Raw genomic sequence first — 16,775 nt, forward strand, 5'->3', positions numbered from 1 at the left:
GAAATGTAGGATAGATTCACGACACCATCATTGATTAAAACCATGTCTAGACCTCTGCTTGAAAATGCCTGTTAAATGACGTGATGTCAGCTCTCCATCACCCCTAAGCTCTATAGCCTAAACAAGCTACCCTATGGCACATACATGTGTCATAGTGAGAACAAACGTTGGTGAATTCCTTTGAAGTAAGTTTTTCAAGGACATTATTGGACGATACAAGTGTGCCGACATTGCACTCCAGTCCATGTGTCACACCAGCTAGTGTGTATCTTTTGCTAAGCAAACTTCTCATTATTAAAAAATTAGACTATGCTTAAACATATTTTGTTTTCTAAGCATTGCTTAGTTTTAGGTACTAAAAAAACATAGCAATGTCATATCAATTTATTGTTGGAGGTGCAATTGATAATTGAATTCAACTTTATAAAAATGTGTCAATATTGTAGAATTTTTTAAGAGTAGTTTACTACGTCTTATAATAGATATTCTGGAAAGACGTGAAATCCTCGTTTCTAATTTAACAAGTAAAAAAAGAAAGAAAATGAGAAGGATCTAGAAAAAGTGACTATAAATTAATATATGATGAAGATACAGAAGAGATCCGTTAACAGCAAACACATAATCGCCATAGCTAGAAACAATGAAACAAATTAAATCAGATTAAGAAGAAGAAGAAGAAGAAGAGGAAAGTATAGAATCCATAAGACACTGTGATAAGGAAGAAGAAGAAAAAAGAAAAACAAAATCAAGATAAAATGTACTCAGAAGCTGCTATAAATAAATCACTCAGATAGAGAAACGCAGAGAACTAATCAAATCTGACTGCTCTCAGATCATCAAAACGACGGCGTATAGAACAACGGCCACAGATCCGAACACCGAGAAAGAGATCGAAGCGGCGCCGCTACCTGACGGAGCGGGAGCGTCAGCCGGCGGCGAGGAGATCGAGGAAGGAGAAGCCGCCGGAGACGGAGAAGTAGATGGCGAAGAAGCCGGAGTAGGCGCGGCCGGAGAGGATTTCGGCGACTTCACTGACGGAGACGCCGACGGAGCCTTAGACGGTGATTTCCTCGGAGACAATGACGGAGATGCCGCCGGCGATTGCGCGATTGCAGAGCCGATCAACAATGCCACCAAAATCATCACCACAAAACTCCTAATCGCCATTTCGATAAACGATTAAACTCAGAGAAGAAAACCAAGAATCTAGAGAGAGAAAGAGAGAAAGATGAAGGAATCAAGAGAGAGAGATAGAAAGCGAGTTCTGAGTTTGAGAAGAAGCCACTGGCAGGGAGGAAGTATATATAGGAAAAAAAACAGTGAAACCCTTAGAGTCAAAGGTAAAAGCCACGCCAGCCGTTAGATCGGAGTACAAATTCTAATCAAAGATCTCAGCGTGATCAACGGCAGATGTAACTCCCAAATTTAAGTTTGCCGTAAAGCTGAAAATAGCCAATCATAGCTCAAAAGAGATAGTCTTTTTTTCGTGAAGAATCCAAGCTGGGTTGCCTTAGGCTTACCGCGGTGCGGGTCCACCATAAAAGCAGAGCTGTCAACTGATCTCAAACGTACACGTGGACGATTTCGATTATTGGAATTTCTAACAGTTTCATTTTTTAATAATAAATCATTTAATTAAATACTGAGATACGAGAAATTATAAACGGTCAGAAAAAAGCTTTGGACAGAAACATGACCGTTAAAGGGTGGCACAGCCTGGAGGTGGACTGGCCAGTAGATTGTAGGGTAGGTCCCACTAAGTATAAATATATAAATAAAGTATATTTATTATAATCTGGCAAAAAAGTTATTTATTAGTTTCTATATTTTTATTTGGCATTTAATAATTATAATTTTGAAATTTTTTTTATTAGTCCGAAATTTCGAGTCAATTGAGTTGGTAACTCGAGATACTCGAATAGGGTTCACTACCCACTACTCTAATCGAATATAAAAACATTTACAAGTCACAATGCATCACAATATTAGTTACAAACGTTAAATATTAAAAAAAAAATGGAAACCCATAAACGGAACGGAATTTAACCGAACCTAACCCTTATAATTTAGTTTGGGTAGTTCGAATTGGTTAAATTATCGAAAAATAATTATTTTATTTTTAAATGGCTTTATAAGCATTAATATTTGAGTAAACTACTCTCAATAAATATTTTACTAAAGTTAAAAAAAGTATGATAAGGCATTATTTTGTCAGAACTTTCCCTTTTTCTTTGTAACTTAAATTCTCTCTTTTGTCCAAACCCACATGATTGGTACCAAGTTCAACAAAGCATGCATTCCAAAACCCTTTCAATTTTTGCTTTATGTTTATATATGGACCATTTTAAATTCCACAACTTTGTTCCTTAAAATCTAAGAATTTGTGATGCGGGTTGTCCCATTTTTCACGTTTGGAGTAAGATTTCGAACTTTATACTTTTTTTATTTACGATATATGTCTCGAGCTACTAACTAAAGTAAATAAGTAAATAAATGCAAATAACTCCAAAAGGAAGAAGTTATTCGATGAGATCACTACCATACTCATAGTTTCATTCAATAATAAATACTCATCCCTAATTTACAAATATAAGAGTTGACTTTTTTTTCTACCGGCCATCGTGTGTCATTTTTCATGAATTACATTTGATGATTATGATGAGTCTCTTTTAATGATACATAATTATTATATATATATATATATATATATATATATATTAAAGAGTTGACATTTCTCCATAATCGTTTAAAACTAAAGTCAACTTAATCATAATTTAAGTGATTAATATATATATTTTAGAACATATTTGAAATTCCAATTTTTAAAAATTTAAATCCTAAAAATTTGAAATTAACAACAAGAGTTACACTTCAAAAATTGAAGAATCATAGATTAATAGATTAAAGCTTTTATTGGGCTCAATTTGGGCCAGACCGTACAATAATGGCTTTTATTGGGCTCTAATTTATTGGGCTAAAATTTGGGCCAGTGCCGTACTATAATGGCTTTTTATCGGGCTACTTTTTATTGGGCTCAAATTTGGGCAAGTACCGTACAATAATGGCTTTATTGGGCCCTAATTTAGTAGGCTAATATTTGGGCCAGTGCCGTACAATAATGCCTTTTATTGGGCTCTGTTTTATTGGGCTCAACTTTGGGCCAGTACCGTACAATAATCTTTTATTGGGCTCACTTGCTCAAATTTGGGCCGGTACCGTACAATAATGGCTTTTCATTGGGCTCACCTGCTCAAATTTGGGCCGGTACCGTACAATAATGGCTTTTCATTGGGCTCACCTGCTCAAATTTGGGCCGGTACCGTACAATAATGGCTTTTCATTGGGCTCACTTGCTCAAATTTGGGCCAGTGCCGTACAATAATGGCTTCTTATCGGGCTCAAATTTGGGCCGATACCGTATAATAATGCTTCTTATTGGGCTCAAATTTGGGCTATTTTTATTGGGCTGTTTAGATTGGGCTCAAATTTGGGCCAGTACCGTAATAATGGCTTTTTTATTGGGCTTTTTTTCTCATCTATCCTCATCCAAACTTTTTAATGTTTAATTTTATCTCTAATTCATATATACAGTTTTGGTCTGCTACTGCTACGTATGATTGTCAATTTCATTGTTTTTAAATTTTGATTTTTACCTAGACAAATTTTTTAAATATTTTTTAAATTTGTATTATAGGTTAAAACGGGTTGATATTTTAAAATTTTCTTTTATCCATTTGTGTTTTCATGAAACGAAACAATAAATTTCCACAATATTTAATAACAAAAAAAATTAACAAATTAAAACTTTCTCAAATGACAATGAACACAATTATAATCAGTAATAAAATATTCAAAAATCCGCTTCAAACACATTAAAATTGTCAAATTCAGAATCTGCAACCAATTCATTTAAGCGATTAAAGCCGCCGCCATTAATCCAAATGCAACTGTCCCACCAATGGCGAATCTGTTTGCAGCGCCGCCGTTATCCGCCTTCGGCGCTGTCGGAGCTACGGAGGGCGTCGGTGGTTCCATCTCCCCATTCGGCGCCGGAGGACTACTCACTGGAGCAGCAGATGATTTCGGCGCCCTGGCCGGCGTCGGACTCATTTTCGACGGAGCAGGAGCTGGTGCTTTCGTTTTCGACGGCGACGGCGCGTGAACGGGACTCTTCACCGCCGGCGGTAGAGCGGCCGGCGACAATGTTGGTGGGTTAGCATCTGGCGGCGAAGTCGGGGTATCGGATGACGGAACGGGGCTGAGCTCCGGTGGAGATACTGACGGCGAAGGCGGCTCCATCTCTGGTGGAGATGACGGCGACTCTGTATCGGGAGTCCATTTCCACGGCGGTGATTCTGGGCTTGGCGCTGGAGATGGTAGGGGAGAGTTGGCCGCGGCGGTGATTAGAAGCAGCGCCGCCGTGATAATATTCAGAACGGCGAAGGAAGCCATTGTTGAGAGATGAAGGAGCTCGGTGAAGAAGTTGAGGAAAATAAGAGTATATATAGAACAGATTAAACTTAATCAAGATGAAGATCCAACGGCTGATAAAAATATATAATTATTTGATTTCTTAATTTTTTAAATTATATTATGAAATTAAAAAAAAAAAAAAAAAAAAGTTTATGGAGTTCTACTACTTCTAGTTTGTGCCATTCCACTAAGTACCATAAAAGCTGTCTTTATAATTAAAAATAACAATAATAAATAAATACAAGATTCTTTTTATTTATTTTTTTAATGAACGACCAATTTTTTTCTTATTTTCCAAATATAATTTATAAAAATGTAAATTATAATCATAAAAATGTTAAAATTTGTTTTTAAATCAGATATAAATTCACCATATTAGCGTCAGAATTTCGTAGTTCTCAATTTAAGATTATTTCTAATCATTTTGTTATTTAAATAAATATTAAATATGTGACACGCTTATTTAGACACCAATTTAAAAATATATAAACTTATTATCCCGACTCAAACCAACCCGAAATTATTAATTAAAAAAATATATAAACATATATTTAATTTAATTTCATAGTCTTTTTTAAATTATTTATCCTCAACCCACACAATTTCTCAAGAAATTGAGTTGCTAATAAAATAAAAATTCGAGTTGTATTTATTAACAAAAATGGACTTGCTAATTTCTTGGTCCAATCATTTATTTACACGTGTATTAATATTATTATTATTGTATTTATTAGCTAGTGGATTTTGTGGAACTATAGCTATCACTCAATTTTTTATTTTTTAATTCAACTTAGTCGGAAAAAATTTGAATATTTAACTTTTTAGTCGAGGTTATAGTTTATCTTTCGGTAAAAGTAATATTTATAAACTTTGATCTTTGTAGTAAATTTTCAAATATTTACCACGTGAATGGATAATTATACAGAACAAATATTTCGAAATTTAGTATAAAAAAAAATATACGACATAATTATTATTTAAATCGACGACGTCGTATTACTTGAGATTACACAAGAACAAAATCAAACACCATCATTGAAGAAAATACAATGGGAAAATACATAAATAAAATTTGGATATGAACTTCACAGAGGAATTGAAGTTCCCTGAAAATTAGAACAGCATCCAAGAAGAAGCCACCATGGCTATAGCCATAGACCAAAAGTACGAAAGGCTGTTCCCGGCGGTGGCGGCGTTGTGTTCAGGCGGAGGAGCGACATGGGGGTCGGAGGATGGAGGATGCACGTGCCCCTCGTGCGCATAAGCGACACTAACGAGCAGCAGCGCCACCAGCACGACGGTCAGAACGGCGGAGGGACGAGCTGCCATTGTTGAGAGGAAGAGAAGACTTTGAGAGACGACTAATTAATGTGCAAAATTTTATTGTATTTATAAGCCCTAAGGCTATTTTTTTTAATTATCCCACCAACAAATTATTTTATTTTATTTTTTATTTTTTATTTTTAAAAAACAACTTGTACTTTTACTAGAGATACATGCGTTGTAAGTTGTACTTCTTATAATTTAGTTGTACTTTTTAATTAATTTATTTTTTTTATTTTTTTTAATACTTTTTTATTTATAATTTAAAATATTTTATTTTCATATAACAATTCAAAAATCTTATCTATAAGAAAATTAAGTCTTATTTAATTTTAAAACTCCCATAAATTACTCCTTCTCGTCGTTTGAAAAAATTAATGATTCAAAAAACTCGATTAACTTAAACAGTTTGGTTTAAATTATGACCTTTATTTGAATTGGATTGATTTCATATAAATTATATTTGGTATAATTAATATACATTTATTTTACTTTTATTTTATTTTATATTTTTTTTATTATGTATTATTCGACCATTCTTAAAAATAATTTATTTAATTATTTAGACAGACTTCAAATTAGACATTAAGTTGATTTTAATTAAATATTTGAATATAAATAAATTGATATTTTACAGATTTACCTTTCATAAAATTTAAATAAATGATCTGAACCACTAATTAATTTATAATTTAATAATATTTTTTTTTCATAAAAAACGGTAAATACCTAAAATAGAATATTTATAAATATAATGATGAATAAACAGGTAAGTTGATAAATAAAAATATAATATATGCTACTTATGTCATATAATTTAATATGAAATTTAAAATTTTAATTAAAAACAAAGTTGACCGATTATTATATAAAGTTTTGTTTAGAAAAGCCAAATTTGGGGGTTAAACATAAAATTTTAACCACTTATATTTAAATAATTGATAAATACGTGTCATTATATACGAAATTAGAAGCCATTGATAAAAAAATTTAATCATTATAAAACCTTTAACGTAATTAATTAACAAATAAAAAATATATTTTTTGAGTGTATAAAATATATATTAATTGGAAAAGTCAGAATTAGGGTTGGGGATTGAGTAGTTCATGCTCCGCCAGTTAGGCAGAACAGTTCATAATTCTCATAATTTTTTTTTAATATTCATATAAAATTAACGGTTTTATAGTTTAATACACGTAAATTTTAATATTAAATCTTCATATTTTTTTTAATTTTTTAATTAAAATTTTAAAATTAAACTATTATTTTATTTATAAAAAAAAATAGAAAAATTACAACAAAATTAAAAACATTAAAAAAAGAGTATTTAACTTTTCAATACAAATAAAAGGTAAAGTGAAGATGGGGAAGAATCAATCCATTAGGAGATAAAGCCAAGGGAGTGAGGTAAAGGTCTCTTTCGTCAATTTTCCATAACCCTAAATAAAAAGTTTCGTTCTTTGCTCAATTGAAGCGGACATGAATGCAACCAAATTTTTTAATATTACGAGAGTAGGTATTCTTGTGTTCATATTATAATTTTTTTTATCGTTAGGATTGTTCATATAATATAATAATTTAAAAAACTCAGACTACCTAACCCAAATCATAAAAGTTAGATTGAGTTAGATTTTTTTCCTTGTGATTTATTTTGTGGGTTGACTTTTTTTTTTGTTCTGTTATTAACCCAAAAATAAAGTTACAATCCAACCATACCTACATTTAAAAAGTTTAAGAATATTTAATTAGGTCAGCGATGAGTCTGACTTGTAAATATTCGATAAATTATTGATATAATAGAAGTAGGTTGAATACAAATCAAATTGACATGTACACCGTTCATTTTAAATTTGATTTATGATATCTTTAAAATGTCACATTATTTTATTTCCTATTTACGTTTATAATAATATTAATAATTATAATAATAGCCGATTCGGACATAATTCTGTAATATTCAAGTAAATAAAATAGCACCCGAATGAATATATACCAAATGAAAATGATCCTATTAATATAGTAGGTAGATAATATTTAAAATAATTAATAGTTACTATATATATATATATATATATATATATATATATATATATATATATATATATATATATATATATAACCATATGCTTTGGGCTCCAGCACGATTGCTGGCACACCGCTCATGTCTACCACTTTCAGGCTCAGTTTTCTCGTTGGCACATCGTTCCGTGTCTGGCTCTGATATCACTGTAACAACCAAACTTCTCGATTCTCTTTTAACTTTTTCAAAACCAACTCAAGTAAGTTCATAACTAATGGATCCAACATTTTTTTTTTTTGGACAGGAAGATAGAAAAAAATATATAAAAATCTAAAATTTGTGTAATATATTACAAATACACAATTAAAAGAAAAATAGGTGGTGCAATAAAAAAGTGACACGTAAGAGCGGCGCATAATAGTGTATGTGGTTCACTACATCCGGAAAGAAAGAGCGGCATCCAAATTCACTCTCCGCCATAGGCATTAGCAGCCAGCAATCACCACCAAGCCCCACTCACTCACTTCGTTCAATCCGCTCTGCTTCTGCGTCTGCTTCAAAACGCCATAAACTTCGCCCTTCTCTCTGATCTCTCGATTCTCCTGGTCCTCCGCCGTCGTTCATTGTCTCTTACCGATCTTCATCACAATGGAGAGTTTTGCCCTCCAATCTGTCTCCACCACCGCTTCCTTGCCCCGCCATTCTCCCATTGCTCGAATTTCTCTCCTCCACCGCCGGAAACCCATTCCCCATTCCCAGTCCTTTCCCACTTCCCCTTGTTTATATCGCTCGGTTTCGCTATTTCAATCAGCCCCACCGATCCCCCAATCCCCCCTTTTCATTTCCCGATCTTCTTCCCTTTTCAATCCGCTTTTCAATCCCAAATTGCGGCGAACCCATCAATTACGAACCAGTGCCTCTCAATCACCGGAGAAGCAGCCACTTCCGCCGACCCCACTTCCCCAACAAGGTGCTAAACCAATCCCTTTTCTGATTTCCATCGCTATTGGTTTAATTGTTCGTTTTGCCGTCCCGAAACCGGTGGAGGTTTCTGCCCAAGCGTGGCAGTTGCTCTCGATTTTCTTGTCCACGATTGCTGGACTCGTTTTGAGTCCCTTGCCGGTGGGTGCTTGGGCGTTTCTTGGCCTCACTATGACTGTTGTTACTAAGACTTTGACGTTTGCTTCTGCTTTTAATGCTTTCACTAGTGAGGTGATTTGGTTGATTGTTATTTCATTCTTTTTCGCTCGTGGGTTTGTCAAAACTGGGTTGGGGGATCGAATTGCGACGTATTTTGTTAAATGGATGGGTAAGAGTACGCTTGGTTTGTCTTACGGTTTGACGTTCAGTGAGGCATTGATTGCCCCTGCCATGCCTAGCACTACGGCCAGGGCTGGCGGTGTGTTCTTGCCCATTATCAAGTCCTTGTCGCTTGCTGCTGATAGTAAACCCAACGACCCATCGTCTAAAACGATCGGTGCTTATCTAATTCAGTCTCAGTTTCAGGTATGTTGCTATATTTTTCCATTATCGTTCTTGCTCTGTTGTTTTGTTCTCCTGCCATGGGAAATCTTTGCCTGCTGACTGTTAGTTCTATGACTTCAATTTATCCAATCATTCTTTGGCTTGTGTGGTTTGAAAGGATTTGGAGACTTCTCAACAACAAAAACAATATCTTCATTAACTTTTTAGATACTTTCCCTTTTATTGCCCTATGCTCCTTACAAAAGCTATAGTTTAAACACCCTTTTTCTCCAATTAGATGAACTTTTTGTGATCTCCATTGTTTTGGGGCTTGGTGTCATAATCGTTTTCTCGGGAGAACAATTGTGTTGTACTTGTTTTAACCCAACGAACAAGTTAGCTGTGAGAAATTCGGACTTCGCGGACAACGTCAGCATATACTCGAGCCTCAAGTCACGTTTGAGTGAAATGTTTTGGAAAACATGAACTAGGAAAGACGTTGAAAACAATGTTGTAAGCTAAAAGCGATTAGGCAAGAACAACGATTTTGATAGCATATAGTATGGGTAGGAAGAACTGACCACTAATCATATCCACTATAGTACATTTTGGGGCGTTTTAGCTGCTGTTATCGAGTTACATCTATGACGATCTTCTTCTTGAATGTTTGCTACCGTTATCAGTTTGCATAACTTGAATTCTGTCTATAAATATTTGTTGATATGTCAAACAAGGAAAACATTTTGATCTCGAGCATTTTTGGAGCCCATGTGCTGATAAGTAATACGTTCTGTAACTCGTTATTACCTGCTTATTTGGTGACAGAGTGCTGGTAACTCTAGTGCCCTTTTCCTAACTGCTGCTGCTCAAAACTTATTGTGCCTTAAACTGGCTGAAGAACTTGGTGTGCAAATATCTAGCCCCTGGCTTACTTGGGCCAAAATTGCTAGTGTGCCAGCCATCATTTGTCTCTTAACAACTCCAGCAATCTTATACAAGCTGTTTCCTCCCGAAACCAAGAACACACCCGACGCCCCAGCCATGGCGACGAAAAAGTTGGAGGCTATGGGTCCTGTCACCAAAAATGAATGGGTCATGGTCGGTACCATGCTTATTGCAGTCTCGTTATGGATAGCTGGGTATGTAGTATTACTTGTGCATTATCATATAAATCTTTTGCTTAAGTGATGTGATCGTGTTTAGAGAAGAATGTGTAACTTTCTCGGCTGGCGTTTTCGTTACTTCATCATGCCCGTCTTCTACTGGTTAAAGCATTAGCATAATCTTAGGACCTGAAAGTTGCTGCTACTTCTTATGCATGTTAATAATGGTCTCTTAGTTGTTAATTGCTCCCTCTGGGTTTGGAACTAAGCTTTTTTCGTTTACTTTCAGAGAGGCCCTTCAAATTCCTAGTGTTGTAGCTGCAATGATTGGTTTATCAACACTCCTTACACTCGGAGTCCTAAACTGGGAAGACTGCTTAGCCGAAAAGTCAGCCTGGGACACGTTGGCTTGGTTTGCTGTCCTCGTGGGCATGGCGGGCCAATTGACGAGTCTCGGTCTGGTTGGCTGGATGTCCAATTGTGTGGCCAGTTTGTTGACATCTCTCTCTCTCAGCTGGCCTGCAGCTTTTGCTATTCTTCAGCTATCTTACTTCTTTGTTCACTACCTCTTCGCTAGCCAAACCGGTCACGTCGGAGCTTTATACTCGGCATTCCTTGCGATGCACTTGGCTGCCAAGGTGCCTGGGGTATTGGCAGCTCTGGCCTTAGCTTACAACACGAATCTCTTCGGCGCTCTGACTCATTACAGCAGTGGTCAAGCTGCTGTATACTATGGAGGTATGTATGCCCATCAAACATCTTCTTTGAATTCAGACAATGGATATCAACTGACTTATTTGTTCGTTCATTGCAACAGCGGGTTATGTCGACCTACCAGACGTATTCAAAATCGGGTTCGTGATGGCGCTCGTAAACGGTATTATCTGGATTGTGGCTGGAGGTATTTGGTGGAAGGTTCTTGGTCTATACTGAACATGAAATCTTGAATCCAAAGAGTCTTTTGTTTTGTACATGCTCTGCTCAGTCTTTGGGTACCCACCGGAAGTCCTGACCCAATTGTTTCTCCTTCCTCTCTCTGGCTCTACCGATGGTGGCATTGATAAAGATTTAGATTAAATTTTGCCTTGTCTTATAACCTTTTCAAACAGTGAAAAGGGAAATTGATGATGAATTAAATCCATAATTTGGTGGAAAACAATCTGAAAAGCTGAGTTTCTGAATCTTCTCTGTGTTGTGTTCTTGATTTCTATGTTTCGATTCACTCGGCTTTGGTTTCCAGAAATTAACTTGTTTCTTCTTTATAAACGATCGGTCGGTTGATTGGATGTAAACGACCTTAACTCGAACTTGTTGATCTTCATTTAACTCTGCTTTAGGACAACGTTATTGGTGTGAGATCTCACGTCAAAACATTCTTTACAAGGGCGTAGAAATCTCTCTAGCAAACACGTTTTAAAAACTTTAAGGGGAAGCTCGAAAGGGAAATTCCAAGGAGGACAATATCTATTAGTGGTGGACCCATGACCCAAAAAACTTTTACAAGAGGTAAATGCCGTTTACTTTTTTAAGTCAAAATTTTAATTTAAAAAAGGATTCAAAATTTTAATTTAAAAAAGGATTGTTGAATGTATTTAGTTTTAAAAATTTGGAAGATTTAAATATAACCAAAATGTAATTATAAAATTATATAGATCAAATTAGCGAATATTTTTAAATTAGTATATATATATTTTTTATAATTTAACCAAAAAATTTAATGAAAAATTATATATTTTTTTCCGGGCAATTGGGCCGGGAATAAGTTCGACCCGCCCATTGGAGCGATCAGTTGGAGTCGGTTACCACATCTATAAAAGCTGAAGAGAATTCGTAAGAGAGATTTCGGAGTGCATTTCTCTCCTCATCTCAAAGCCCTAGAAAGTTAAATATCTGATTCTTTAATTTCAGTGTAGAGAGGAAGAAGAAAGATTTCGCCATTCGAAATCGGTACTTGATTCAGGTCAGTTCATTTCTCTACCTTCGCGTTCTATCTTTTTCAATTTCTCTATTTTTGTGTTTGTTTAATTATTCTTACTGAAATCCATATAGTATAATCCACGGAACCATTTGCCGAATTTCAATTTCTGGGGCTTCGATTTCTGTTCTGGGCAAGAGGCGTAAGTTATGGATTTAGAGATTGCCAAAACTCAGGAGGAGAGGAGGAAGTTGGAGCAGCAGTTGGCTTCTCTTAGTTCAGTGACTTTCGATACTGATCTTTATGGTAGTAATGATAAAGCGGGTTATGTGACTTCCATCCCGGTTAATGAGGACGATGAGAACCTTGAAGCCTTGGACAACGAGGTTGCTCGTAAGTTGGCTTCTTATACGGCCCCGAAGTCTCTGTTAAAGGAGATGCCAAGAGGTGGCGAAGAAGATGATGATATAGGGTTTAAGAAACCGCAGAGGATTATCGATAGAGAGGATGATTATAGGAAACGTAGGTTGAATAGGGTGATATCGCCTGAGCGGCATGATGCGTTCGCTGCGGGTGAGAAGACGCCGGATCCCTCTGTGAGGACTTATGCGGAGGTGATGAGAGAGGAGGCGTTGAAGAGGGAGAGGGAGGAGACTTTAAGGGCTATAGCTAAGAAGAAGGAAGAAGAGGAGGCTGCTAAGGCGTCTGGAGAGAAACCGAAGGAATCAGCTGCAGCGCCTCAGAAGAGGAGGAATAGGTGGGATCAGTCGCAGGATGATGGTGGAGAAAAAAAAGCGAAGACCTCGGATTGGGATTTGCCTGATACGACGCCTGGAAGGTGGGATGCGACACCAGGCCGGGTGGGGGATGCCACTCCTGGTGTGGGGAGAAGGAATAGGTGGGATGAGACTCCAACTCCTGGGAGGTTGGTTGATTTGGATGCAACTCCAGCTGGTGGTGTTACCCCTGGTGCAACGCCTGCCGGAATGACTTGGGATGCAACTCCTAAACTTGCTGGAATGGCTACACCAACTCCAAAAAGGCAGCGATCACGATGGGATGAGACCCCGGCAACAATGGGAAGTGCCACTCCTATGCCCGGAGCAACCCCTGCTGCTGCATTTACCCCCGGTGTGACTCCTGTTGGAGGGGTTGAGCTGGCTACCCCAACACCTGGGGCTATCAATTTGCGTGGTCCAATGACCCCTGAGCAGTATAATTTGATGAGGTGGGAAAGAGATATTGAGGAGAGGAACCGCCCATTGACTGATGAAGAACTTGATGCCATGTTTCCACAAGAGGGATATAAGATTCTGGACCCTCCTGCTTCCTATGTGCCAATTCGAACACCTGCAAGGAAGTTGCTCGCCACACCAACTCCGATGGGAACTCCTCTTTATGCCATCCCAGAGGAGAATCGTGGCCAGCAGTTTGATGTTCCAAAGGAAGCACCTGGTGGCTTGCCATTCATGAAGCCTGAGGATTACCAATACTTTGGGGCATTGTTGAATGAGGAAGATGAGGAGGAATTGTCTCCAGAAGAGCAGAAAGAGCGGAAGATTATGAAGCTCCTACTCAAGGTTAAGAATGGAACACCTCCTCAAAGGAAAACAGCTTTAAGGCAGCTTACTGATAAGGCTCGTGAGTTCGGTGCAGGCCCCTTGTTCAACCGCATTCTGCCACTCCTTATGCAGCCTACTCTGGAGGACCAGGAGAGGCATCTTCTGGTTAAGGTTATTGACAGAGTGCTTTATAAATTGGATGAATTGGTTCGTCCCTATGTGCACAAAATTCTTGTTGTGATTGAGCCATTGTTGATCGATGAAGATTACTATGCACGTGTAGAAGGTAGAGAAATTATATCCAATCTTAGTAAAGCAGCTGGTTTGGCTACTATGATTGCTGCAATGCGTCCAGATATTGACAACATCGATGAATATGTTAGGAATACCACTGCGAGGGCTTTTAGTGTTGTTGCTTCTGCCCTTGGAATTCCTGCTCTTCTTCCATTTTTGAAAGCTGTGTGTCAGAGTAAAAAATCATGGCAAGCACGGCATACTGGAATTAAGATTGTTCAGCAGATTGCTATTCTCATTGGATGCGCTGTTCTACCACATCTTAGGTCTCTTGTAGAAATTATAGAACATGGTCTTAATGATGAGAATCAGAAGGTGAGGACAATTACCGCTTTGTCTCTAGCTGCACTTGCTGAGGCTGCAGCCCCGTATGGTATTGAAAGCTTCGACTCAGTCTTGAAGCCACTGTGGAAGGGTATTAGGTCGCACCGTGGTAAGGTGTTGGCTGCTTTCCTGAAGGCAATTGGTTTTATTATTCCTTTGATGGATGCATTGTATGCCTGCTACTATACAAAGGAAGTGATGTACATTCTAATTCGAGAGTTCCAATCGCCCGATGAAGAGATGAAGAAAATTGTTCTCAAAGTGGTCAAGCAGTGTGTGAGCACTGAGGGAGTAGAGGCTGATTATATCCGTAACGATATTCTCCCAGAATTCTTTAGGAACTTTTGGGTTCGTAGAATGGCTTTAGATCGTAGAAATTACAAGCAACTCGTGGACACAACTGTTGAGATAGCAAACAAAGTCGGTGTTGCCGATATCGTAGGTCGAGTTGTTGAAGATCTCAAGGATGAAAGTGAACCTTATAGAAGAATGGTTATGGAAACAATAGAGAAAGTTGTTGCGAACTTGGGTGCATCTGATATCGATGCTCGATTAGAAGAGCTATTGATCGATGGGATTCTTTATGCCTTCCAAGAGCAGACCAGTGATGATGCTAACGTGATGCTTAATGGGTTTGGCGCAGTTGTCAATTCTCTTGGACAGAGAGTAAAACCGTATCTTCCCCAGATTTGTGGTACCATAAAGTGGCGATTGAATAACAAGAGCGCGAAAGTGAGGCAGCAAGCCGCAGATCTTATTTCAAGGATCGCAGTCGTCATGAAGCAGTGCCAAGAGGAACAGCTCATGGGCCATCTTGGTGTTGTCTTATATGAATATTTGGGAGAAGAATACCCAGAAGTTCTGGGTTCAATTTTGGGAGCCTTAAAGGCTATTGTGAATGTCATTGGTATGACAAAGATGACGCCTCCGATCAAGGATTTGCTTCCCAGATTGACGCCAATTTTGAAGAACAGGCATGAGAAAGTGCAAGAGAACTGCATTGACCTTGTCGGTCGTATTGCCGATCGTGGTGCTGAATTTGTTCCAGCAAGAGAATGGATGAGGATCTGCTTTGAGTTGCTTGAGATGCTCAAAGCCCACAAGAAGGGAATCCGTCGTGCTACGGTTAACACATTTGGGTACATTGCTAAAGCCATTGGGCCACAGGATGTTTTGGCGACTTTATTGAACAATCTAAAAGTGCAGGAGAGGCAGAATCGTGTTTGCACTACTGTCGCCATTGCTATAGTTGCAGAAACCTGTTCGCCATTTACCGTTCTGCCTGCCCTAATGAATGAGTATCGTGTGCCAGAGCTTAATGTACAAAACGGTGTGTTGAAGTCTCTCTCTTTCCTTTTCGAGTATATCGGTGAAATGGGAAAGGATTACATATATGCTGTGACGCCATTGCTCGAGGATGCTCTAATGGACCGAGACCTGGTCCACAGACAAACTGCAGCCTCTGCTGTGAAACATATGGCTCTAGGGGTAGCCGGTTTAGGGTGTGAGGATGCCTTAGTTCACTTGCTAAACTACGTATGGCCGAACATATTCGAAACATCACCACACGTCATAAACGCCGTGATGGAGGCCGTGGAAGGAATGAGGGTGGCATTGGGCGCAGCGGTTGTGCTCAACTACTGCCTGCAGGGGCTTTTCCACCCTGCTCGGAAAGTTCGAGAAGTATACTGGAAAATCTATAACTCATTGTACATTGGTTCTCAGGATGCTCTTGTTGCAGCTTATCCAGGACTAGAGGATGGAGAAAACAATGTGTATTGCCGGCCGGAACTGGTGATGTTCATCTGAAACTCCTCCATTTGTTTCCAATAGTAAGTGTTGCCATTGCCAATGTGATGATATTATATTAATACAGTTATGAACTGATCCTTCGCTTATTCTAACTGCTTAACCAAAATGGGCTGGGTTTTTGCTCTTTGTATTGTATTTAGATGGATGATGTCCTTGATTAGCAGGATTAGCATTATAATCTGCTTCTTATCTGTAATACTTTTGAGTTTTATAACAGTTTAGTAGGGAGAGTTTTTTCCCGGGGAACGAAGGAGGAAGTAGGGAGAGATTTTTTCGTTAGCTAAATGGGGATAAGGACGAGAATTGCTTTTAATTCCACCAAATCCCTATCCCGCTTTTTATATGTGTTGGATACTATGTTGTAAATCTCAACTTCTATTTTTGCAAAAATAAATGATAAATTTCGCGGAGATGATTAAAATATGAGAGAATGAATTTGACATTTTCATGATCAAATATAAATTAACCGGTTAAAAAATTTGTA

The 16,775-nt window shown here is 37.7% G+C and overlaps 4 protein-coding genes across 4 annotated transcripts; 2 read left to right on the forward strand and 2 right to left on the reverse strand.

Moving 5' to 3' along the window:
• Positions 1 to 553: 553 nt before the first annotated feature.
• On the reverse strand, positions 554 to 1,281 carry LOC111810133 (uncharacterized). Its single transcript, XM_023696715.2, has one exon. The coding sequence runs from the start codon at positions 1,165 to 1,167 to the stop codon at positions 829 to 831; it is 339 nt and encodes a 112-aa protein (XP_023552483.2). The 5' UTR covers positions 1,168 to 1,281; the 3' UTR covers positions 554 to 828.
• Positions 1,282 to 3,814: 2,533 nt separating this feature from the next.
• LOC147789376 (uncharacterized) lies at positions 3,815 to 4,458 on the reverse strand. The gene has a single exon (XM_087117342.1). It carries the CDS (start codon positions 4,450 to 4,452, stop codon positions 3,910 to 3,912), a length of 543 nt encoding a protein of 180 aa, XP_086973468.1. The 5' UTR covers positions 4,453 to 4,458; the 3' UTR covers positions 3,815 to 3,909.
• Positions 4,459 to 8,286: 3,828 nt separating this feature from the next.
• Positions 8,287 to 11,565, forward strand: LOC111810267 (dicarboxylate transporter 2.1, chloroplastic). Its single transcript, XM_023696924.2, has 4 exons — positions 8,287 to 9,323; positions 10,107 to 10,420; positions 10,674 to 11,122; positions 11,202 to 11,565. Exons 1-4 carry the CDS (start codon positions 8,466 to 8,468, stop codon positions 11,315 to 11,317), a joined length of 1,737 nt encoding a protein of 578 aa, XP_023552692.2. The 5' UTR covers positions 8,287 to 8,465; the 3' UTR covers positions 11,318 to 11,565.
• Positions 11,566 to 12,230: 665 nt separating this feature from the next.
• On the forward strand, positions 12,231 to 16,535 carry LOC111809929 (uncharacterized). Its single transcript, XM_087117278.1, has 2 exons — positions 12,231 to 12,344; positions 12,434 to 16,535. Exon 2 carries the CDS (start codon positions 12,509 to 12,511, stop codon positions 16,286 to 16,288), a length of 3,780 nt encoding a protein of 1,259 aa, XP_086973404.1. The 5' UTR covers positions 12,231 to 12,344; positions 12,434 to 12,508; the 3' UTR covers positions 16,289 to 16,535.
• Positions 16,536 to 16,775: the final 240 nt, after the last annotated feature.

Source organism: Cucurbita pepo, chromosome 14 (assembly GCF_057944985.1).
Source record: "Cucurbita pepo subsp. pepo isolate OVF chromosome 14, ASM5794498v1, whole genome shotgun sequence".
Lineage (NCBI taxonomy): Eukaryota > Viridiplantae > Streptophyta > Magnoliopsida > Cucurbitales > Cucurbitaceae > Cucurbita > Cucurbita pepo.